This window comes from Pelodiscus sinensis, unplaced genomic scaffold, assembly GCF_049634645.1.
Source record: "Pelodiscus sinensis isolate JC-2024 unplaced genomic scaffold, ASM4963464v1 ctg99, whole genome shotgun sequence".
Taxonomy (NCBI): Eukaryota; Metazoa; Chordata; order Testudines; family Trionychidae; genus Pelodiscus; species Pelodiscus sinensis.
Window position 1 is genome coordinate 293,247 of NW_027465830.1, and position 25,330 is coordinate 318,576.

The window sequence follows — 25,330 nt, forward strand, 5'->3', positions numbered from 1 at the left end:
TGGTTCCACACACTAGAAAATCAGACCAACCCATCTACACCCCTCAGACAAGTGCAAAACCCAAAACCCCTGAGCAACGTAGTTACACCAACCTAAGTAGCCGTCGCTTCTCCGGGAGGCAGACTACCTAAACTGAAGGGAGAATTCCTCCCATTGGCATAGGCACTGCTTCAGCATAGGCACTAACACAACACAGCTACATCTCTGCAGCTGTTCCACGGTAGCATTTCAAATGAAGACAAGACCTAACCATTCCAGTGCTCATAACAGAGGGATACATTTCGTGCTTTTGGTTAGACGGCCAATTTTCAGTGTAACCCTGCGCCAAGATCTGACATTGTTATCTGCCTCCCAGCATGGCTACCAGGACTGATTAAATAAAAGCCTTTCTGTGAGGAAGCTAGAAGGGGGAAGACGGGGATGTACCTGAGCCTACTGTCCGTCCAACGGAGTCAAGGGAAAGAACCACTGAATCTGTAACACAAGAGTACAAGTTCATTTTCCCCTTTTAAATAAATCCATGAATTGTTTGCAAGCGGCTCCTCTTTCCTCTCCCGAGTTATCGCGCAAGGCCACATGCTCCAGAACATTCTTAGCACACTTTGCTGCACTGCTGGCCCATATGAATTAATCCATCCCTCGTGAGACTGTTTGGCTGTACGGGGGCAGGAACATATGCCATCAGGCAAGTATGTGTATGTCCCTCTTCCATACAGCTATCACTCAGCTCCCCCCAATGCCATTACGGGGCAGATGTATTTCTTGCAGTACTCTGAATGTTTCTTTCATTTTAAGGAGGTAATCCCCCTGGCTACATGCCATTAGGAGGAACATGAACCTCTTCACCAGTAAAGCACTGGTCCCCAGTCCTAGCAAAAGACTCTCAGAGCGATGAGCTGCTGAAAAAGAAATGCTTTACACACGTATAACCAGGCAGACAGGTATACGCATGTTCAGCGCGCGTTTTATTTACCTGTGTTGTATAGCAAAAGTCTAACGGCTGGAGCACCCTGAAGAATCACGTGTGTTGAGAAGTGGGAGACACTTCAGCTTGCTATCTACATTATACAAAAAAGGATCTGACTGCCGACATGGGTTGGGCCAAGGACCGTCTCTTTCCACCCTAATCTGCCATTGCTGGCAGCACTCACAAAATGCAGACACAGCCATTCCCGGTAGATGCATTCCTGACACTACCGCCAATAGAGAAATCTGCACATATTGAGGTCAGGGGGAAGTGGAGCGAATTCCCCATTTCCCCACAGCTCTCAGTCACTGTGGTGAGTGCAGTGGGGAAGTCTGACTGCTGCTGCCACCCCACAATGTGTCCCCTCTCCAGGCTAAGGGATGGGGTGCAGCTCGGGGACAGGAGAGAGCCGCAAACACATGAAAATCTCAAGCAGCAATTCTGTGTCTCGAGAGGGTCTCTGTCTCCTGTGCAAATTACTTTTAAAATTCATGAAGAGTTAAGAGTGATGATCATGCCCCATTGCAGGGGGATGTTGCTGAGTACAAAATTATTCTCCCTTTTTTCCAGGCCCAGTTTGTCTAGCTTCTATGCCCAGTCGCTGGATCGCAGTAGACCTTTGTTACCCTGAAGACGCTTCTACAGTGTTATCCAATGTGTATTCCCAAGGGAGGTACTTACAAAATACGATCATGGCACCTGTGTCAAGCTGGCCCTTTGTAAGTGTTTGCAGAACGCGTTTTCCCTTAAAATCATGGAGACAAGAGAGTCTAGAGAGGCCCAGCTTGCCTAGGAGGGTTAAATACAGACAGACTCCAGGTAAGGGCTTATCTTTAACCCCTCTGTGCTGCGACTGGCTTGTGCTTAGTCTGGTGGGCTCTCGTAGGCTGCAGAGGTTCACAAGCCATCTTCCTCCCAGCTGCTAACGCTGAAGCACCGCAATCTCCCTGCTCCTTACCACCCTCTCCTTGACAGTCTCCCAATAGATCAGCTCCGCAGACATGCCTAGTTAGTGCCAGCAGAGCCCAGGGGAGCTCATTCACCTTTTCCCAGATGGGAGGAAGGTGAACCCCATCACATTCTCCACCCAGGGGCCTGGTTCATAGCATCCACATCTCCAGCCTCCCTAGAACAACATGATCTGTACCTATATGGCTGGAGAGCCAGGTACCACTGTACCATACATGGGTTTGAGTCCTTCATGGTATTCGACCAATGCCACAGGCGTGGTCAGTGATCCACGTGAAGGAACCACCCAGCAGCAGTACCTGAGAGTGCTTGTTATTCCATAACTGAACAGGCCCTCTCACCAGGGAACAATCTCCTCCTCAAACACGGGATGGAGTGTTCCGCACCTGAAAAGTCCCGTGAAAGTGCAGGGTCCACACCAACATCTGTGGCAGCTGCATGTAATACACATTCTTGCAGAGTCAGGATGAAAACCAGTGGGTAACGGACAGGTGTGCGCCAACGCGTAAAAAGCTTCACAATGCTTATCCCATTGCATTTTTCTGGGGTTCCTGTTTTTGTGAGGCCGGTTAGAGGGCCACGAGTGAAGCAAAGATAGAGATAAACATGCAGTATCCCTCAGCAAGTCCAAGAACTGTCTGTCTGAAGGACCAGGCCTGTGGGTAGAGCCTGTTCTTTATCAGTTACTGGCTTTAAGAGACCCACTCTATGCAATGCCCCAGAAAGATCACCTCTGACATTTACTTATCACCTTATCATCCTGTAGGTGCTTAAAAGCTGATTGTTTGCTCCACAATCTTTCTGGGCACTGAATTTAAGCTGACTGGTCTATAATTCCCTAGGTTGTCCTTATTCTCCTCTTTATCTTTCTAGCTAGGTAATACACTTGTCCATTCCCAGTCCTCTGGGATCTCTCCCACCCTCAATGAGTTCTCAGAGATAATCACTAATGGCTGAGAGATCTCTTCATCTAGTCCCTTAAGTATTCTAGGATGTATTTTTCCAGGCCCTGCCAACTAGAAAACATCTAACTTATCTAAGGACTTGGCTACACTTGAAAAGGCTGCAGCTGCATCACTGAAGCTCTTCAGTGAAGATGCTAGTAGGCCTATAGGAGGGTTTCTCCTGTCAAGGCAAGTAACCAACCTCCCTCCCCCCCCCCCCCCGCCGCCCACCCCCCGCAAGAGGCTGGAGACGCGCTCTCTGTGACATAGTGCTGTCTACACCAGTACTTCCTGATTTGGCTCACATGCTTTCAGCTTTGTGAATGTGACCTTTTCAAAGCACCAAATGCATGTGCTACTGTTTTGGACTATAGTCTATAAACATGATCAAGTCACAATCACTGGAGCCGTTAAATGTTAATCCAGAGATCGATTCTTCTTTATCAGCCAGGCTGAGTCCAATACAGACTCCTCATGCTAGATGTAAGGTGCTGCATGCAGCACTTACTGAGTAAGAAATCTTCATCTACCATTCCCCTTCTTTATCACACAAACTGAAGAGGCAAGGGCGCTGAATCCGAAACAAAGACTTCCTTTTCCTGAAGCCCTGGAGATAAATAGCATGAAATACAAAACAAACCCTTAAAACTCCTAGAAGTCGGTCTTAAAATCCCTTGTCCTCTAAGCAGCACAGCCTTCAGTCAGATGAAGTCCCAGTTTCACTAGTTCCTCGGCCACCACAAAATGCTATGGGTAGAGCCCAGCAGATCTGCAGATATCCACTCTGAATCCACTGCCCCTGACTGTGAATCACGCATCGGAGGAGGATACCGGTATTTTCTCTGCACAGGGCTGTAACCGGGGGATTTTTGGTAAGCTGGGGGGGAGGGCGGGGGTCTGAACTGTATCTCTTTCAAAAACTATACAAGATTGGAAGGTCAAAAGGGGCCACTACAACACTCATCTGACCACAGGCCACAGAATTTCACCCAGTAATTCCTTCATCAAGCCTTTTTTCTGGTTGAGCTACAGCATAGGAGTAGCCACTCAAACAATCAACGCCATGGGAAAGAAGGGTTCCCAAACTTCACATGCTCTGACAGGTTCTGCACACCGTCAGGATGAGACTGTTCTGCAGGCAGCTGCACGAACGAGCCTGCGCCACTTAAGATTTCCTGAGCACTTGTGGCCAAATACTTGATAAAAGCAGGGTGCATACAAATCAGTGGTTAAAAATGAAATAAAGGAACCTGCTTTAAAATTTAAATTAAATTAAATACAGGGGGTTTTAATAAACTGACATTAAATTTGAAATTATGACAACCTCTATTAAGGCTTATCCCTACTACCTATTTACATTAAATACAAAATAATAACATCAGCTGTGTATGTTTGCTGCCAAGTTTTAAAGTAAGTCAAACCACTCATCTAGTGGAAATCTCTGTCTAAGCACTGAGAACCAGAGTTTGTTGAAGTGTTAAAGCAACTTTTAACATCAGAAGCCTCTTCTGCAGATGCAAAGGGACTATTTTCTTCGTTTCAGCTTATTCAACATGGACAGTTCAATTACTAGTTCATTCAAAAATAAGAAACCAACTGGGAGCTGGAAAACAAGCTTGCCTGCTTTTCCTCTCTCATTCTATTACGAAAAGCCTACCTATGAGAGGATGCCATCTATTAGTCCTAAAATCCTGAAAGACCAGACACAATCAGTTCAATTAACTAATTACAGATATTTCATTTATGAATCAGTTAGTTTTAAACACAGAATATATCTGATAACCTTTGATAGCTTTTTTCCTTACGGATCGAGTGCTTTTATTATTTTATTTTACAACAAACTTTAAAATTCTGTTTGTGTATTTTAACTGAAATTCTATCCACAAAGCTTGACACAAACCACAAGTAAAAATATTATCAGCTACTAAATAAGAAATGTATCATTTGCCATTGTCTAACATAATACAAATGTGCAAATAAAGAATCTGAAGAAGAGGAAGTTAAGCTGTATAACTGTTCAAACCAATGTGAGATGGGATGGCAGTGAGATAATACAGATAAATTGTATCCTCCTACTTGGCAAGAAGCAGCACCAAAGTGAGAGCAAAGACTAGATTTAGCTGCAAACAGCGTGTTTTAATGGGCATCAATCTTTCTTTAGGAAAATAACTAAAAAGTACAAAAGCAAAACAAATCAATAACTGAAAATCAAGGTTTCCTCTTTAGTGATTTAAATTATGATTTAAACTGGTGATTAAAACGGTTATGATTTAAATCAATCCACTCTGGACACCACACTGAGTACCCCGGACAGTACTGATATACTAACAATGATGAACAATATGTGACCGTAGTAGACAGCAATCTATCTGTATGGCCAAACTGAACCGATGCAGGGCAAGCCAGGCATACATTCTTTCATGCAACTACTATACTGCACTGATTTCATCACTCAGTGAAGAGACCAGTTTGCTAAATATCGCCACTGTTCAGTCAATTCAGGTGCTCTGTGCGATATACAGCTGCCTGAGTCTCTATCAAGTCTTACTTTAGCAGCAAGGGCTGAATGCACAATGGAGTAAAAGACAAAGAGCACAGTGAACAAAAGAACAGCCACACTGGCTCAGCCCAAAGGTCCCTCTAGCCCAGTGTCCTGTCTGCCAACAGTGACCAATGCCAGATGCCCAAGAGGGTGTGCACAGAACAGGAAATCAAGTGATCCCTTTCCTGTCATTCATTTCTACCCTCTGACACACAGAGTCTAGGGACACCATCCCTGCCCATCCCGGCTAATAGCCATCGATGGACCCAACCTCCATGAATTTATCTAGCTCTTTATTGAACCCTGTTAAAGTCCTGGCCTTTACAACATCCTCTGGCAAGGAGTTCCGCAGGTTGACTGTGCGCTGTGTGAAGAAAAACTTACTTTGGTTTGTTTTAAACCTGCTGCCTGTTCATTTCATTTGGTGACCCCTAGTTCTTATGTTATGGGAACAAGTAAATAACTTTTCCTTATTCACTTTGACCACACTAGTCATGATTTTATAGACCTCTATCATATCCCCCCATTAGTCAGCTCTTTTCTAAGCTGAAAAGTCCCAGTCTTTTTAATCTCTCTTCATATGGCACCTGTTCCAAACCCCTAGTCAGTGTGCAGTGGATGGAACCGGTTTTAGTCCATCTTCCTAAACCGTTGTTTCACCTATTCAGTAAATACCTTACTATAAAGACACTTTCTTTGTAACGTCAATTCGCAGCTTCTTTTGTTCCTTTTACAGACTCTCTCTCAAAGCATTCTGAGACTGCCATATCCCACCAGAAATCAAAGAAGCTGAAGTAATATATTCTCATATCCTACACACAATGTTTTCAGCAGAAACAGATTCTACTAATAAACCAATCCCCCAACGACCCATCCTCTGTTCAAAACACTAATATTGCATGCTGAGAAATTACAAAACACAAGCCATTAGTCTGGCAGGAACGATGAGAGTTTAGTAATAAAGGTTTAACACAGCCAGGCGGTGGTGATATGCTCAGAACACAGCAATACACTGAGACGGCTCTCTGGCACATCTCCTTAAAAAAAGTCCAGCCTTCGGAAACCATATTGCTTTTTGCCAAATAGTACACCAGGAACAATGGACAGCAGTATCTTTCATTCCTTAAGACTGCTCTGCAGATATCCTGTCTGGCCCACTCAGAACCAATGGCAGCACTGAGTGCTATTAAGACAAATTCCCAAGTCCAAAGCTTGATCACCAGAGGCCAAAGTTACCTGTGGTTTTGGATGGCATTTCCAACAACAATATTAATAAAAGTCTACCATTACAGCCCAAGTGAGGTTTTAGGGTCACTTTTTTTTTTTTTAACCTTAGAATCCAAAGATTATACAGCAAGTGAATTGGTTTATCATGCAAACACAGACCTCCCATTTGTGAAGACACATTGAGAAAGGATAGGATCAACATGTTTCATTAGTCACCAGAACTCAGACAGACAATAACCGGTGTAAGAGGTAGAAGGGGAAATTCAATTTCAATAGCTGGAAATGCTATTAATCGCTTAATAGTTCAGTGACTTAAAGGTGCGCAGGTTTCCCAGGTTTTGGTCTTCCGACCCTTCCCTGAGCTCTGTGAAGGCCGTGGTACAGTACAGGGAAAACCCAGGAGTAGCTTGAGCCACGATAAGAAAAACATTCCACCATTCAGCACGGGAAGTAAAGGATGATTAGAGCTTATCATTTTGCATAGTAGACACACCACAGTGAACGCACTAGGCAGAAAGCACCAGAAGTACCAGAACACTCCCCCACACCTCAGAAAGGAGGAAAGACAAGCCAGCCCCAGGGACAGCTTCGGTTGCAGAGTGGAGCTGCTCAGCACTTGCTAACGTAGTTACAAGTAACAAGAATGCATTTACATTTTTAATGCCACTTTTCTAAAAGGGCAGTGACCATCACAGGTCTATGAAACTTCGGCTTGGATACTAAAAGCGCAGACTAACAGCACCTTTGCACTCATGTCTACCATGAATTAGACTCTTCCAGAAATTGTTCTGACAAAAATAGTGTAACAGTCCCAGGGCCGTGTCCGTGATCAATCCAGCACTTAACTACATGCATGACGTCCTCTCTACTAATTCTGTAAAGAATGTTTAAATGCCTGACAGGGACCTTATGCTGTGTGACAGCCAAGGACAACTGTATTACCTAATCTATCCCCAAGTTACAAGGCCTGTGATCAGAGTCCAAGATGAAAATACAGTACTTTTTTTTTTTTTAAAACACAGACTTGCACCAAAAATAATTAGCAAAAGTATAAAACAAAGCCTCAGTCCTCACTTGGATCCCACAGTTGGGTATTAGTAAACATTCTCTGTAGTAACTAAATTCAGTCATCATACTGACTGCATTAGAACAGTTCAAAGCAATGTACACACATGTGTAGTCTTAGCAAACAAAGGCTCAATCTTATCTATACAGCATCAGAAACGCGCCCATCACAGATCTGAGCTGTTTCCTACCTCCAGATACCAACATAGCCAGCCTAGAATTAATATGGGTGATTTTCCCCACACAAACTTGCTGCTATAGCAGTGAATGTTGTGATTAAATACTGTACAGACCATTTACCAGCAACAAACTTATGTGGTTGGAAGGGATCATCATCAACTCCCCTGAAACCCCAAAGCCAAAAACCAGACTAACAGGACCACATAAAAGCTGTGGGGTAACAAGAAGCAGATCACTGTGAAGGGGAAGTCTGTGGGGAAAGAAGGGCTCTTGGTACTGTGAGTGTAACAGGAGTTGCTCAGTGCCCCATCGCTAGCCTAACGACAGATTCTGCCCTGGCTGGGGAAGGAAAGTCAGCCAGGTGGGGAAGCAGTTAAATCAGACTGTGCTAAAGGTACAGGAAGAGTCGTGAACAATTCCACTATGAAAAATAAGACTTTAAAAAAATGCATTTTAAACTCCTAGAACAAACATGTTTCTGAAAAGTTTTGTTAGGAAACTTATGCAGCCAAAAGAAATCTGAGGAGGTTCAACAAGGATAAGTGCAGAGTCCTGCACTTGGGGCAGAAGAATCCCAAGCATTGGTACAGGCTGGGGACTGACTGGCTAAACAGCAGTTCTGCAGAAAAGGACCTGGGGATCACACCGCCTGAGAAGCTGGATATGAGTCAACAGGGCACCCTTGTAGCCAAGAAGGCGAATGGCATATTAGGGTGCATTAGGAGGAGCATTGCCAGCAGAACTAGAGATGTGATTATTCCTCTCTATTCAGCTCTGGTGAGGCCACATCTGGAGTAGTGTGTCCAATTCTGGGCCCCCATTACAGAAAGGATGTAGATGCACTGGAGAGAGTCCAGCAGAGGGGCAATCAAAATGATTAGAGGGCCGAAGCACATGACCTACAAAGAGAGGCTGAGGGAACTGGACTTATTTAGTCTACGGAAGAGAAGATCAAGGGGGGATTTGATAGCAGCCTGCAACTACTTGAAAGGAGGAGGGGGGGAGTAAAAAGAGGCTGGAGAGAGGCTGTTCTCAGTGGTGGCGGATGGCAGAACAAGGAGCAATGGGCTCAAGTTACAGTGGGGAAGGTCTAGGGTTGATATTAGGAAAAACTATTTCCCCAGGAGGGTGGGGAAGCACTGGGCTGGGTTCCCTAGGGAAGTGGTGGAATCTCCATCCCTAGAAATTGTTAAGTCCCAGCTTGCGTTACCTCCCTTTGAGGCATCTGGCATTGCTGGGCTAGATGGACCTTTGGTCTGAACGAGTATGGCCGTTCTTGTGTTGTTGACAAAGCCCTGGCTAGGCTGATTTAGTTGGGATTGATCCTGCTTTTATAGCAGGGGGTTGGACTCCAGGTCCTCCTGAGGTCTCTTACAATCGTAGGACTGGATCTCATTCTTCTAAGAGACAGACAAGGTGCGTGAGGTACTATCTGTTATTGGACAGCCTTCTTATGCTGGAGACGATCGCTGTGCAGATGTGTTCAGCACAGTTAGCGGGACGGACAGCGTTCTGAGGGTTACGGTTGGTGTGTCCTGTGTGGTTGATGTTCTGTTTCTTGCATTTGGGAAGGAAGTAAACATTTCTGTTACATATGGTTTCCATTTCAGATGGCAAAATTCAGTGCCGTCTACAGTTGCTATAGCCATGTCGATCCCAGGCTATGAGACCAACTATGAAGAAGAATGTCAGAAAAACTCAACAAACGTCTACAGCAGCAGAAGTCAATCCAATGAAAAATATTTCCACATGCACCTAATCTCTCATGCTTTGAAACCAACCTGGTTGCCCTCTTCTCAATTAGACACTATGCACTTCTAACTTTCCCAAATACCCCAAGGTTTGTAGCTAGTTATGGGGAAATAACCCTTACTTTCAGGCTAGCATTGCTTTCCCCCGGTCTTTTTGTTAAAGCTCTTTGGACTCGCTTCAGTCACTTTGCCAGCATTAATTCATTTCCCTGTCATGAACCTTTTTCCGAGCAGAGTAAGAGGGCTCTGTGGCAAGAGCACTGGTGGCTGCAGATGCCTCCTCCACAGCAGAGCTTCATGGAGCTATGGAGTGTTACCAAGGCTGAAATGTTTCTGATAAAATAAAGCCTTTGGGCATTTGAGTGCCTCTTGTCCACCAGTTTACCCATGGGCAGTGAGTTGTGTTAGAACTAGGACTAAGATTTTACTCAAACTGGTTTCTCAATTTGCACTCATACACAGATTTAAAACCAGTACTCCCGTGCATAAGCACTGCGAGAAAGTAAAACCTTAAGCATAGTTTCACAGCTGAGTTGCTACAACATTGCCAATATCAAACATGCAAGAGTGACTCTATAGAACACACCGGCTCTACCACACACAAGCTTCAGACTGCAGATGTGCATGGTGACATGAAACATGGGGACTGCAAGCTGCTGGCAAGTCAGCCATGTGAATGGAGCCTCAGTCAAATATTGTCTCCAACAGTTCTCCTATCAGAGCTCAAAGTTCATTCTTATTCCCTTTATAAGAGGAAAAAGTCACTTTAGACTCCAACAACAGGAAACATCTGATTGTAAAAACCACTTCCAATAAATTCCGTATTTTCTACTTTAATAAACCGCCTCAAAATGAGGTTCCATTCCATACTTACTGTGTTCCTGTTTCATTAAATTGGGTACCACATGGCCACCTCCATACTGGGAAATAGACAGGAGATTGGGGGAGGGAGGTTTGAGAGCCCTGGCTCAGACAGAAACCTGCTTCTGGTGAACTCCAACCCAAGTTTCCAAAACAAAATGTCCATTTTTAAAAGGAAAGGGATGGAGGAAGTTACAAATCTATGGAAAACCAAAATCTTAAATTCAGTGAATAGTGAGTCTTGTCCCATTAAACCGTACAGAAAATGTACCCCCAAAAACAACTGTATAACTCCATTCGAAAAAAAATGCACCGGCAAAACAAATCAGAGCCCCCTCGACTAAAAACAAGATTCCCCCAAAACTACCAAACAGCATTGAGGCTTCTGCTACATTTCTCATTCCCGCCACTTCCAGCAGTTTAAGATCTCGTAGGAGAGGAGGGTTCTGGTTTTGGCACACACAAAGGCTGCAGCTACAAGACAATCCAACTGTCATCTGAACTGATTTCAAAATCACTGCTACCCGGCTGAGGCAACAGTGGGAAAAGGGAAAAGCCTCCACGGCTTCAATTTAAGGGTCTACAAATAGGATAATCATTCTTAGCCAATAACTTTTCTACTGACATCTCACATGACCTGTCCTGCATAAAATGCATATAACCATGTCGCCATCCTAGAATATCACTGGGAAGAAGCAGTAGTTCACTCTCCTGGAGAAACAACGTTCCTCCTCTGCTACATGTGTTCACCAAGCCTTTTGCTCTCGAGCATCCTTCTTCTGTCACAGCCCATCAGTTATTTTTTGTGATTCTGCGGGGAAGACTATAGGCAGCCGACAGGACATCAGACTGTAGCGAACCAGGGAGCATTGCAGACAAGGACACAGGAGTCACTTTAGCATGTACTCTTCACACTAGACATACACTTACCAACTAATGCACCTTCCACAGCAACGTAGCATTAAACCACCTCTCGGTACAGCCTCTCCATCTCCTGCAATGGGCCACGTAGAGGGGGGAACCACTGAGCCCTCCACCCACCACCCTGAGCTTCCTCTCACACGTTCCTGCTGGGCTAAGCAGTAGAGCCCTCCAGCCTGCACTTTCACCAGCATTCACATGCAGGCTCTCCGTCCAATCCCTGCAATGAACCAACAAGAGAAAGGCCACAGCTAAGGCACCTCTTGGCTCCCAGGCTCACCCACCCGAGTATAAGCCCAAACCCATTGCCCCATCCTGTGCTCTACAGGGTGCTGTAATGGACGAGCTCATAAAGCTCATGCCCCCCCTCTATAGGGAGAGGGATATGAAACACCCTAAGACCCCCACACACTTCACTCCAACTCACTGGTTTAGATAAAGCACAAACAAGTGGGGTATTAACTACAGAGATGGATGTTAAGTAGTTACAAGGGATAGCACACAGACCCTTAAGCTGGAGAAATGGAGGCTTGGCAGAATACAGATACAGAACTAGTTAAACAATTGCAGACCGAGTATTTCATGGAACGATAGCAAATTGGAGGAAGGTCTCAAGTGGCGTTCCACAGGGATCTGTTCTGGGTTTGCTATTATTTAACATCTTCATTAACAGCCTGAATGTAGGAAGAGAGAGTACACGGAGCAGATTTGCAGAGGACATAGATCTGTAGAGGGGATTGCCAATACTTGGGACAAGAAAACTAGAATTGCGGAACTAGGCTATAGACAACAAAATGAAACACAAAGATCCCTAGAGAACAGCTGAGATGGATCTAAGAGCTGAGGTTGATCACAACCTTGACGCAAGTCAGCAATGCGATGCTGTTGCAAAAAAAAAAGCAAATGCGATTTTGGGTTGCATTAACAGAGGCACAGCATACAAGCCACAGGAAGCATTAGCGCTGCTCTACTCAGCACTGGTTAGGCCTCAGTTGAGGAACTAAGTCCAAATTTGGTTCTTGCAGTCCAAGAGAGGCGTGGAGAACTGGAAAAGATCCAGAGGTGAGCGAAGATGATGAAAGAGTGACGGGGCGAGCCAGCCCCGCTCTGAACTCACAGGGGTTAGCCAGGTTGCCCTGTCTAAAGAAGCCCCGCCCCCAAGACCCTGCTGGGCATGCTCAGCGTGCAGCCCAGCTATAAAAGCCTGTGGAGAAGCTCAGTCTGTGCTGACGGCCGGAGAAGGACCTCAGAGGGGAGCTCCTGCCCAGCACCAGCCAGCCGCCCGGGGGAGGGAGACAGCAGAGCCGCTCGTGTCTCCACTGCTATCTACCAGGGCGCAAGAGCCCCTGGGGAATTAGAGGACCCTGTGAGAACGTGGGAAGATACCCCGTCGGACCAGGCAGGAAGCGGCCCTGGGAGGGTGCAGGAGCAACCTCTCCTGCCCTGGGGACCTTGGCACATTTCGGACGGATTCCCTGCCGAGGGAGTGGTGAGTCGTCCTGCCACTCACAGGGCCCTGGGCCGGGACCCAGTGGAGGGGGGGGGCCCAGGTCCCCCTACTAGGGGTGCCGTTCTTCCCCCCCAGCAACCTCCCATCGCAGACCCTTCAGCCCTGCCTTAAAGGGCCAACCAGGGTCTGGAAATAGAGACTTGGGCCAGCGGGCCTTGTGTTAAAGGGACAGTCACCGGCTTTGCCTAGGGACTCTAGCCAGTGGGCCAGAGGGCCCTGCTTTAAAGGGATGAACCATGACTGTACACAGAGACATGGGGCAAGCAAGGTCACCCCGTGAAAGACAGAATGAAAGCTACAGGAACAAAGGCTGTAGGATTTGGGTATATTTCATTTGGGAAAAAAGGGTATTAAGAGGAGACATAATAGTGGTCTTCAAGCATTTGAAAGGGTTCCATGAAAAGAGATGGAGAAAGGTTGTTTCCTCTTGCACCGAGGGAGGAAAAGAGGCAACTGGTTCAAACTACAGCAAAGCAGAGTTAAGATGAAATCTAAGGACAAATGTCCTAACCTGAAGAACAATAGCGCAAAGAGACAAACTGCCCAGCGAGACTGCAGAAGCTCCTTCACTGCATGTGTTTCAAAAGGAGGCTGGAGCGATCGCCTTGGATGCTTTACATACAACCAACCCTCCATCCTGGCAGGGGGTTAGACTAGATGCCTCCTGGTCACCGTATGTCCCTGGTGACCCTCTGGTTACATGACACAGCACTGAGCTCCATGGGTCGGCTGAAAAGTGTTCCTTTTTCTCAGTGCTTTTCCATTTAACATAGCAGGGAGAGAGGCCTGCATTATGTGAGAGATGACCAATCTCCCTTTTCTCGGCACAGCTACAAACCCGCCCCCATCCTTATGTTTACTGAGCTCACGTCTGGCCCCTCTCCGTCGGACCATTCACAAACAGTGTGTTTGCAAAGCACAGTATTCATCCTCCAAGCACTGCTGCAAGCTCATCTGAAAACATTTGAAGCTCACCCATTTCCTTCATCCAGCAGTACCACAATGGAAGCCTTTCAGGTTCACGCTCCAGCTAGCAAGGGTTTCAGAAGGATTTTATGGACGGTGCTGGAACAGTCACTCAGTAACAGGGGTGTTTAAAGTAATTTCATCTCAAGATTACATTACTATGGAGTCCTGTTACGTGACCTTCCCCACGCTGTGGTCTCCGAAGTGGTGTGAGAAGCCATAATGCGGCACTTCATTTATCAGTTCCTATGTTCAGAGCGCCTCAGAGACACAGCTCAGGTCACTGCCTCATAGTTCCCAGGAACTTCCACAGGCTTTTCTTTCTACTTCCCACTTTAGAAACCGCCTAAGATGTTTACTACTTTGTGCTGCAAAGCCCGTTTCTAAACCAAACAAAACCCTCAATATTTGAAGTACAAGCTCTCTTAGTATCAGCACAGAAATGTCATCACATGACAGCTGCCTGGTGTTTGCCCTTGAAAACTAGAAAAAATGCCTCCATCCTACAGTTGCTGCAGGGGGAACCAGGGAAGTGCAGGACGGGAGTTAGCACTGCTATACAGAAGTGGCCTATGTACACCCATTCACAGCTCCTACAGCAGCCCCATCCCAGGTTCATGCTTGTATCCCGTTTTCACATCAGCTCCGGCTGCACACAACAGCAGTGCCGCATAAGGCCAGAGCATCTGACAGCTTCTCTTGCGCAAGGTAGTCAGCCAGAGGTGAAAGACAGGGCAAGCACAGAGTGCAAGGCAGAAAGGGAACAGTGAAAAAAAATTTAATTATGTACTGAGTGGCAACAGAATGAACAACGAGCGAAAAGTTAAGACCCTGGAATTTGGCATAATGGATGGTCTGAGTTGGAGAAGCAGACCCCACAGAGAATGGGTAGACGATAGAGTAGATTGGTGCGGAGCTAGTCTACAGAAACTAAGCTACTCTGCACTGGACAGGGAAAGAGGGAAAGAAATAGTGAGGGAGGCATCAGACACCAACGGGTGTTGAGCCCATGGTGGTTGTTGTTGATGAGGAGATGAACGGCCTGTTAGGCCCTACATGCTTGTCTGTCTCATAGTCCAGAACAGCCCTTGTAACATAAAACTTCTTGTTGCTTATTCCCAGGCCCAGAGTCTCAGCTGTCTGATTTCTTACGACTGAATATCCCTAGCACTGAAGAGCACAAATAGCCAGATATCCTCCTAGGCCAGGGGTCGGCAACCTTTTCAAACCAAAGAGCCAAGCTACACCAAAATTCAGAACAAGTGATCCACAAAGAGCCATATAAAATGCCCATTTGCATGAATGAAAATATACAACTTACTATTACTGATAATAGACATGATGGTTAACAACAGCACGTGAAACACGGTACTCAGACTATTTCAAGGGACGGCTGCCGGGGGTGCAGGAGTGGCTCCGTACAGGGGGCTGAAGTGTGTGGGAGGGGCAGGAGGCAGGGCAGGGCACTGGGGATGAGAAACAGACTATGTGGAAGGATCCTGGGGTCAGATTATGTTACCTGGCACCCAGCAGCAGTGGCTGGACAAGTGGCCAGGCCAAGATCACCAGAGCTGGATCGTGGCCTCCCCTCCTACTCGTGCCGAGCAGCAGTACCAGTCCTTCCCGTGGCCTGGCCCAGGGTTGGGGCCAGACACAGGATGCTGAAGCCAGAGGGGGCCTGGCCAGGCTTTATTTTTAAATCAGTAAAATATCATGTCCAACACAAAAGGTTTCAGCATGGTCTGTATTTAGGGCAGGGGTAGGAAACTTTTTTTGGATCGGGAGCCACTGACCCACAGAAAAATCAGCTGGGGACCACGACCACACAAGTGAGAAGCAAAAAAATAACCCCTCCAAAAACCTCCAACCCTCACCGATGTGACCTCCAACAGACACCTCACTCCCCTGGCACTCCAGCCACATGGGGCGGGGAGGCGGGAAGGAGGAGTTTCAAGGCCAGATTAACTCTTCTAGGGTTCCAGGGTTAATGGATTTGGGGGAGTCCCCCTAGGCTCTGGGATGGGGCCAAAAATGAGGCATCAGTGTGCGGGCCAGAGCAGCCAGTGAGTGGGATAGGAATGGGGGAGCAGGATCCGGGCATCTGGCCAGAGGGAAGGGGGCAGGAGCAGGCTGGGGCAGGGTATCTGACTAGGTAGGAGAGGGCAGGAGCAGTGTGCGGGTGGGTGTCTGGCCAGGGGGAGGGCGCAGGGTCTCGGGGCAGGGCAGGGGGCGTGAGGTCTAGGTGGCACTTACTTCCCCTCCCAGTGTCTAACAGCGTTTATTGTAACAGATGCCAGCCACTCCCACGTGGCAGCCAGCCGCTGCTCCACACAGGTCACAGGATAAGTTAGCAGCCCAAGGGCCAAGTATGGAATGGAGGCCCCACCTCATCAGGAGCACAGGGAGTCCAGCCAGAGGGTCTGGGCACGGATGGGAACCAGTCTGCTTAGGCGCGCTTCTTGTAGCTCTCCAGGCTGGCCAGGATCCAGGCCACCAGCGCCAGGAAGAAGGTGCTCAGGCCGATGACGGGGCTCTCCGGCGGGTGCAAGTGCATGGCGGAGGCAGAGCAGTGCACGGAGACATGGCAGCAGAGGGTCCCTTGAGGGCAAGATGGCGGCCGGGTCTGCGTTTGTGCCCGGCCTGCTCTCAGGCTCCCTGTCCCCGGCCTGCTTCCCACTGCTCCACTGGCCAGATTCTGAAAAGCCTCCAGGCAGCGCATCTGTGCAGGGCTTTGTTCCTCCAGCTGGGGGAAGGGGCATGGGGCTGAGCTGGAGCTGCGAGCCATATCTGGCTCCCTAGTGAGCCATAGGTTGCTGACCCCTGCCCTAGACCAGCAATGGATTAGGATCCAGACCCATCCAAACAGACATTGGGGCGTGTCTAGACGACATGGCTCCGTCGACAGAGCCATGTAGATGAGTTTACTAGACACAGGGAAATGAAGCGGCGATTTAAATAATCACCACTTCATTTACATCAAAATGGCCGCCGCACTGTGCCGATCAGCTGTTTGGCGGCCCAGCAGGGCAGTCTGGACACTCCGCAGTCAACAACAGAAGCCGTTGTCGACCGCTCCGTTATGCCTCGCAGCCTAAGAGCAGCAATTATGCCTTGGTGCACTTCCCACTCCTGGGCCTCCCAGGCCTTTTGCCTGTCCTCTTTGTCCTTGTGGTGTAGTGGGGGGCTGTCTGCTCTGTGACCCAGGGTCCCCCTGCGCTGGGATGGGAGATTCTCACTGACTCTCCCAAATGTGGATTAACCCAGACACCAGCCTAAGCAAGGGGCCGGGATTTAGGGGCCCAGTCTCCCCCATCTGAAGGGGGGCTGAGGCATCCTAGGCCTGCCCTGTGACCAGATTACATCTGTGCTGTGCTGTATCCTGGAGAAGCAATAAACTGCCTCTGTTCTACTGGCTGGGGGAGTCTGTTCGTGCCACTACGGGGGTGCAGGAGACAGGGGAACCCCGACGTGCCGCCACAGTCCTCCGCCATGCTCTCAGTCATACTGGCCCTCCAATCCCTCTGTTCACAGTCCACAGACCCTGGCTTGTGATATCTCACAGAACACGTCATCATCCTCAGTCCTCTTCCTTCTCATCAGGGTCAGGGGTTCTGCAGGTGTAGAAGGGGCACCCCTCAAGGCAACCATGCCAGAAGCCACTGCTAAGAACAGATGCACCATTAGGTTGTCAGTCACAATGGAAAGGATAAGAATGTTTCGCAGCTCTCTTTCCACTGAAGAAGAAATACCAACTGACACTTCAGTGTTTGGGATCCTCAGTACCACACTGATCTCCAGCTCAATCCACCCTGAGTGCAATGTGGCAGAGAGGAAGGGTGTGGGTGGCGTCCTGTTGTACGAAACTACGCCATGCCAGGTATATTCCATCTATTCCAGGGGTGCAAGCAGAAGTCTTGGCACTGAACACCCAATTTTTCACCGGCAGGAGGGATTTTAGCCGATATCTAACTCCTGAGGTTCACAAAGGCCTAGAGAACCAGACTGCTGGTGGTGCCTCCAACCCACCAAGGCACATATGTCACTAGTCTGTTTGCTGCAATGGCACCAGACAAACTCACTGCAGAGTCACAAGTTCATATTGCAAAGGAAAATAGCAGGCCGCAACTTTGGAAACCTTTGGGAGGGGACAGCAGAGTAGCTCTAGGAAAGTTTAACTGAGCTCTCGTGGGGGGATAAAAGGGCATATTTCTTCAGGTAAACAACAATGCTCCCCAAAACCTCGCCCCTCACCAAGCCCAGCAAGGGACGGACAGACAGATGCCAACTCTACCTGTTGTTCCTCTAACCTCGCCCGCGACACTGAGGCTCATGTAATCAGAGTGCCAGAGGACTGAGCAGGAATAGGGTCTCGATTTACCTTTCTAACTATTTCCTTACAGTCACATGACAATTCAGTATCTTGGTCTTGTATACTTGCGGCTAGACCGGGCCCCATCTTTAAATGACATCGGGAAGGGAAACCAAATACACCGTTTTAAGAAAACATCTGCACACGTCCCAGAACTCCCTTCCCTGTCTAACTTGCCTGGCAGGACTAGTTAGAATCCTGCTGAGTTTCAAATGGAACGTGCTCAAGGCATCATACAAATCACCCACCACGTCTTCCCCCTCACGAGTCAGGGCAGGAGTCTGCCCCTTGGGCTCATCTGAGGTACATGCGGTGGTCTGACTGTTGCCAGCAAGGTCCCTGCAACTACTACATGCAGTTCATTGTAAAAATGGTGGGTCTGTGGGGCAGCACTGGATGCCTTGTTGCTCCCCACCCCCATCTGGTGGCATCCCTACTAACACTGCTTTGCTGTCCCGTGGCACTGCTGCTGCTCTCTGCTGTAATCCCCCATGCAATCTCCCTGAAGACATCCACTCTTCCAAGGCTGCTCCATAGCTGGGCTTGCACAGCCGCTTCTCACCGCGGCCCAGGTGATCCAACACTTCTTGTATGGCCCAGGCGTGTGCACCACGGCACAGCTGGCTGGACACACTCCACGAAACTGAGCTGCTAGGTGTTTGCCAAGATGGGCAACCAAAGGAACATGACGGGGTTTCACCAGGAAGGCAGAACTCTGCTCTGTCACTTCTGGGTAGCAGAGTTTAAAACTGGGACCTTACGTCAGCAATTGCTTTGGCCAGGGGCTCTGAGAGGCACCCGCTTGGGGACTGCTCAGGGCAACACAGGCTGTGCAGAGTCTACATTCACACTAACACTGACCAAAAGAGGTGATCTGGGGACATCGTTTTAGTGGATTGCTGTGGCAGGATGCTTGTGTTAGCGAGACACATTTGAACGTAGACACAAGCATGAATAAGTCAAAGCAGAGTGACTTACATTGGCCTAACTTTGTCATGCAGACCAGGCCTAAGTTTTTAACGACGGCTGTGTCTAATTGTCATGATTACACAGACTGCAGGCAGATTATAGCAACAGCTCGGGTGCGTCTTCAGAGAGGCCCTAGTAACAGAGGTACCTCAAACCAATCACTGCTTGTTTTGCAAGCCTATTGACTGTAATGAGTGGGTGGCATGATGGAGTTTGGTCAGGTGTCAATGGTTCTCCTTGGTAGCGTGGTAGACTTAACTGTCACTGCTCTTTAAAGACCAGGTGGCTGTATGCTAGCTTAGGCACCAGCGCCTGAAAGGTTTCCTGTGGCACTGCTGCCTGACTGCTGCCTGAGCGCCACTAGTCAGAGAAGCAGGACTGCTAGAGGAACCAAAGCAGGACAACGGAAACTGTTAAAAACAGAGACATTGGGACTTAAGAACAGGGCTCCCCCACCCTCCTTTTCACATGGCACTCCTCTGTAACTTAACCCTCAAAACCAGGGCTACTCAACAGGTGGCCTGTGGCGCCCTGAGTTGCTTCCTGGGCCGCCTGCCTGCCTCGTTGCTGTGGGCTCCAGCGCAGCGCCTCCCCGCGAGCCGAGTGGTGCCACATTGAGGCAGGCGGCGTGTAAAGGAGCTGCCGACCAGTGGGGGGAGAGGCAACAAGAGGCAGTGACAGAACATGCCTGCCACGTTGGCAAGAACGGCAGCACCTTCCCGCGAGCGGAGCCGCACCGCACGGCACTGAGCCAGGCCGCGTTGGCATGTGCGTGGGAGCTGCCAGCCGGCAAGGCGGGGGAAGCAAGAGGTGGTGGTAGAGAACGCATACCATGTCGGCCAGAGCGGCAGCACCTGCCTGCGAGCACAGCCACGTGGAGTGGCACTGAGCCAGGCTGTGGCGGTGCATTCACAGGAGCTGCCAGGGCGGCAAGAGGCAGCAGGGAGCCGAGCAGCAAGGCACGTGGTAAGGCAGTGGCAGAGATGGGCAACAAGAGCAAGGCGGTGGCGGAGCCAGGCAGCGAGACCAGTGGGACAGGTCTGCGCGAGGGCTTGTGTCGCGTTACCTTACGTCCAGTCTTCCCCAGACACGGCCTTAGTTTCACATGTTAAATCACCATCTGGACAAGTTTTTAAAAGGCAAAAAATATCCGGGATTTTTTGCCTTGCAAAGGGGATTGGGGAGGGGGTGGCGGCATGAGCTTCCAATGGAACGTTCAGAGCCGCGTGCCCGGACCGTTCACCGCTCTGCGCATGGGCCCTACCGCCTGGAGGGAAAGTGCCTGGCTCCGGTGAGACCCAGGGTAGATTTATATCCCCATCTTTATGGGAGGGGAAGGGCATTGGGCTGGAGAGGGGGGCTGAGGTTGCCTGGCTCTGAGGGAGGGGTGGGTGCATTGGGTTAGAGCAGGGAACTGGGCATTAAAACTTCTGGCTTCTTTCCTTTCCTGTTTGGGCAGTGGGTCTGCTGAGTAGATCTGGGGGCTCCAGTCTCTGTTCTGTGAGGCCTGTGGGAGCTGGTGCTTTGTGGGGTGGGCAGGGGAAAGGAAGGGATTCTGGGAAGCAGGATTCCTGGGTTCCTTTTCTAGCCAGGCCACTTCTCCCCTTGGTGCCTTTAACGTCACATTGATTGTACTTCTATTTCAGTAAATATTGGATTGGCAGGTTTTGTATAATTTGCTAAAATTGTGAAGCCAAAACAAAAAAGTCGTCAATAGAATGGTCTTCTGTTGCTATGCATTTTAGTAGTTACATTCCTAGACTGTCTCTGCTCATTAAAAGTGCTGTCATGGGTGGAAATTGGGTAGTTATTGTATTTTATTAATATCAGCAGAACTGACTTAAATGGGGCCTGCGTGTTGGGTAGTCTTGCCTTTGTATTCATGCCTGTCAGTGTGAAATAAGCTGTTTGCATACATTTTCATAAATATTTGCATATATATTTTCATATATATGCAACCACACTTAAATTGCAGCCCTCAGCATGTGCTGTGAGTATCATTGTGGCCCCGGGGCTTCCAAAGTTGAGTAGCCCTGCTCTAAACCAATCAATTAATTGCAACTTAAGGGCAAAAGTTACCAGCATACTTTGGCTGCTTTAGTGATACAAAGCAGACATAAAATCCAGATCAACTGGCCAGCGCTCTGGGCTGCTCCAATACCAAGCAGCCTTAGAAAAAGTTAGTGTTTTAAAAAGCAAATTAAGGTTGAAAATACAGGTCTTTGAATCATAAGAAATACAGTAAGGTAGCATTCTCTTTGGGTTTCTTGTTTGGTGATCATGTATAGAACCTTTAATAATTGTTGAAAAGGCCAAAGAAATTCCCAGACCAAAAACAAAAAAGCTACATTAAAAGGGCATTAAGATTGAGAGTCTATTAGTGGCTTGCCATTATGAGGAGAAAAAGATACAGAAAAAATCCAACCGTGTCTTTAAAAACCAGTTTAAAACTAGTGTGGGATCACAAACCCTAAAATGCCATAATCGTATAGTTATTAGTTTATGTTGTTATAGGACAGCGTTACGGTTGTTTGGGTGCCTTACTGGTGAATTTCCAAACTTACACGTTTGATTTCTTGTAAGATGTTACCTTAAGTCTGAATGTCCATGGATTTATAATGATCACAGCATGTAATATATTGTTTTTGTTGCAATTTTTTTTCTTTTAAGTTACTGTCATTTACTTTCAACCTTAATTCTATTTAACACCATTTTTGTCTGAGAATTATATTAGTGATAATGTTTTGCACCTATTTATCCAAAATTGTCAAAAGTGATTCACAGGGTTGTCATAGATTAAAGATCTTTTTAATTAAATGTTGCTATCCATATAGAATTACATGAATATTAGATTAACACCACAATTTTCATTCCCTCAACCTTTTTTACTACCCACTGCAACTGTACTATCTAATCCTTCCCCTTACGTTTTCACAGTATTTGGTCACATTCATCTTTCCTTTCCCTTTGAGATAAACTAACTCTCACTCTCACTCACACACACCAACATTAAGGAAGCTCTATCAAATCAAAAGGAGTAACCAATACTCCTGAACTGTAAATACTTTCATCATGGAACATGTGCTCTTGGCTTTCTCTGAAAATGATCTACTATTTCTGATACGAAGCCAGTGGTCAAAAGCCTCCCGAAAACATAAAAACATACAACATCTGGCCCAGCTGCCAAAAGACAACTAGCTCATACAGACAGCTTTACACTGACACTTCCCATGTCTTAGTTCTACTGAGAGCATAACAAATGGCAGGCAGGATTAAGGTACAAGAAAAGACGCATGTGAGGGATAAACTATCTTCTGACTAAGAGCACTTTACAGGCACCCGTGGTAGAAAGTGGCAATGCCCTACTTTCTTCTTCATTACTAGGACCCACAACCCGACGTTTATTGAATAAAAGCTGATATTTACCAGACTCCGCCTGTGGATCTGGTTTCCATTTTGTCTTTACACGGTCGCAGTGCCTTAACTGGCAGCATCGCCTTAACTGTAATCCCAGAATCTGAAGAGGTTACTGGCTTTTTATCCCTTACAGGCTCACTGACTCCATACCGCAGTGAAATCTGGGATTTAATGTGTTCTACAACGAAGAAAAACATGGCACATCACTAGCCACTGAAGAAAAATGATTTATTTCTAACCCCTAAATCCAGAGAGATGTGAAACAGGTGTTTCTCAAAAAGTGCAACTCTAGTATACCACAAGCAAAGATTTTCTGGAACAACGTTACTTACACTGTAAGAGTAAATGTGAACAGCACAACTCTGAGCAGTAAGGATGTCAAATTGTGGTTATCTGGCTAATCGTTTAGTTGATACAATTTGTATCAACTACATGATTAGTCAATAAGGGGCCGCTCTGCAGAGCCCCAGCGGGAGGAGTTCCCAGAGCCACCCGTGCTGCGACTCTGCATTTTAAATGTAGTAAGAGCCATTGGTCTAAGGAAGGCTTCTGAAGGGGAGATCTGGATTAAAGCCACCTACTCCCTGTGCACACATGTTCCCCATTCATAGCAACAGCCCCTTCTAGCAGCCAGCTCTCCCTCCATTCACAGGCTAGCAAGCTGCTGTGTTATGTTCTCATAGCCACTCCCATTCTCTCCACCTCCCTTTACTGTTGCTAGCAGCCAAGAGAATGTTGGGAAATGCAGTTCCTTCCCTGCTCCAGATCCAGCTCTCTAGGCATGGAGCTGGCCAAGCAACTACAGCTCCCAGGGTACCTTGGGCTCCCCATCATCAAACAGGGCCCATGCGAGCTTGAGCTTGGGGCCAGGGAACAGTTGGCCCAATGGTAGATACACCACTGACACCAAAAGCTATTAAAACCTACATCATTTTATAGAACAAAGCCAAAGCTGCAGACACTGGCAGTTCCAACCAGAACTGTGCAGAGCTGAGAAGGAACAGGAGCAGTAGTTGGTCCACGTACCCTGCCCTTTAGCCCTCCCTTAGGGACTGTAGGCTTGAGGTGAGCCAGGGCACACATGCTGACCAACCGACACTGTTTGCAAATTTGCCAGCTGCCAAAGCTTGGTGGACATGTGTAACCCACCGAGGAATACAGTAGGAACCATCACTTGAAAACCAGCAGTTCCCACAGGAACATCTTTAAAATGGTGAATGATTTCAAACGAGGCCTATAAGAAACTGCCAGCTCAAATTCACCATGAGTCAGGAAGTTGAGTGTTGCCAAGAGTAACTTCCAATTTGAAATGTATTCAATTTCTGCAAAGAAAACCCAAGGGCAATTTCAGGAAAACAAGCTTTTCAGAACCTTCTGTGACAAAAGGTAACTTCTTATTGGGGTTTCCAGCCACCTGCTACTGCCAGCCAGGATTTCATCGGTTCACTCAGCTTCACAAATTTTACCTTTTCACCATTGGGGGATTACTGGGAATTGCTCTTTTATTAACCTTACTACCATATGGTGAAGCAGCTGACTCCCCTCTCCAACACAACTGACCCTGGCTAGCTAACAAAGACTTGCCGCAGGGAGGCCTGAGTTCCAGACAACGATAGAACGATAGGAAGGAATGCAGCTCCCAAAGAGCAATAGAACGGAAGTGGGGAAAGAGAAGGAAAGAAAGGCATAACTAGAGGAGAGAAAGAAACTAGCCTACAGAGCACAGGCCCTGCTGACTTTCTGATTTCCCTGAGGGGGCTCCACTCCTGCTCTACTCTAGGCCCTACCCACACTCCACCCCCTCAAACAGGTGATCAGCAGCAGGTGGGAGGTGCCCACCATTGGACCCTCAGCCCTGAAACACCCATGGAATAGGTGCCAATGCCACAGGGCGCTTAGTCAAAGTGGAAGCATAATACAAAAGTTTATAACGTATAAATAACAACGGACCACTGATTATTTATTCAACAAATATAACATCTCAGGTTCCCAAACACTTTCAAGTCTTATTTATTTGGAATTTTTAAAAATAATAATAAAACTGCACCTATTATCCAAAGCTGGATGCCTTGACAATCTTCCAAAATACAACTTAAAAAAAAGAAAATTAGGTCCATCAATTCCCTCCAGATCAAATTCCATAACTAAGTAACAAAACATATAACAGAGGGCATCAACCCTATATAATCCCCTCAACAGAAAGGTCATGCTCTCTGTGTAGAGAAGCGATCCCAGAGAAGGTTTGGGGCCAATTTCAAAACCAGAGATAGTGAGAGAGAGGCAACGCTAGCCCACACAAGGCCCCTCACTGCGTCCAAGTGGACATCTACCAGTACCTTCAGTTATTCAGCATCTTGAGAAATGGAATTAGGTGTATTAGTTGTTGCCTCACTAGCCCCATAGCTACATGTAACGAGACTAATTCGATAGTGGTGGATAACAGCAAGAACTTGCGCCAGTAATTCTGCAAATATTTTTTGCCAATATCTTACCATTGTGTTCCTCACTTGGATGGTAACAGGAACATTAGCACGTGCTTTGTCAGGCTCTGGCTGTGACTAAATAAGGATGGTTTATGGGCAGGGGGATGAAGGGAGTCACACCCCACCATCTTTTAGGACCTCATTAAACATGTAGAGATAACAGAGAAAAGAGGGCACAAATGTTTCAGC

The 25,330-nt window shown here is 47.5% G+C and overlaps 1 protein-coding gene across 12 annotated transcripts in view; it reads right to left on the bottom strand.

Moving 5' to 3' along the window:
* Window positions 1-25,330, bottom strand: part of ST3GAL3 (ST3 beta-galactoside alpha-2,3-sialyltransferase 3) — a 259,919-nt gene that overhangs the window by 187,877 nt on the left and 46,712 nt on the right. For 5 of the 12 annotated variants that reach the window (XM_075914639.1, XM_075914641.1, XM_075914638.1 and 2 more), the window contains exon 3: window positions 427-474. The exons of the other annotated variants lie outside the window; for them this stretch is intronic. In XM_075914639.1, coding sequence (XP_075770754.1) covers window positions 427-474 — 48 coding nt within the window. The remainder of the gene's footprint in view (window positions 1-426; window positions 475-25,330) is intronic. 12 annotated transcript variants of the gene reach the window in all.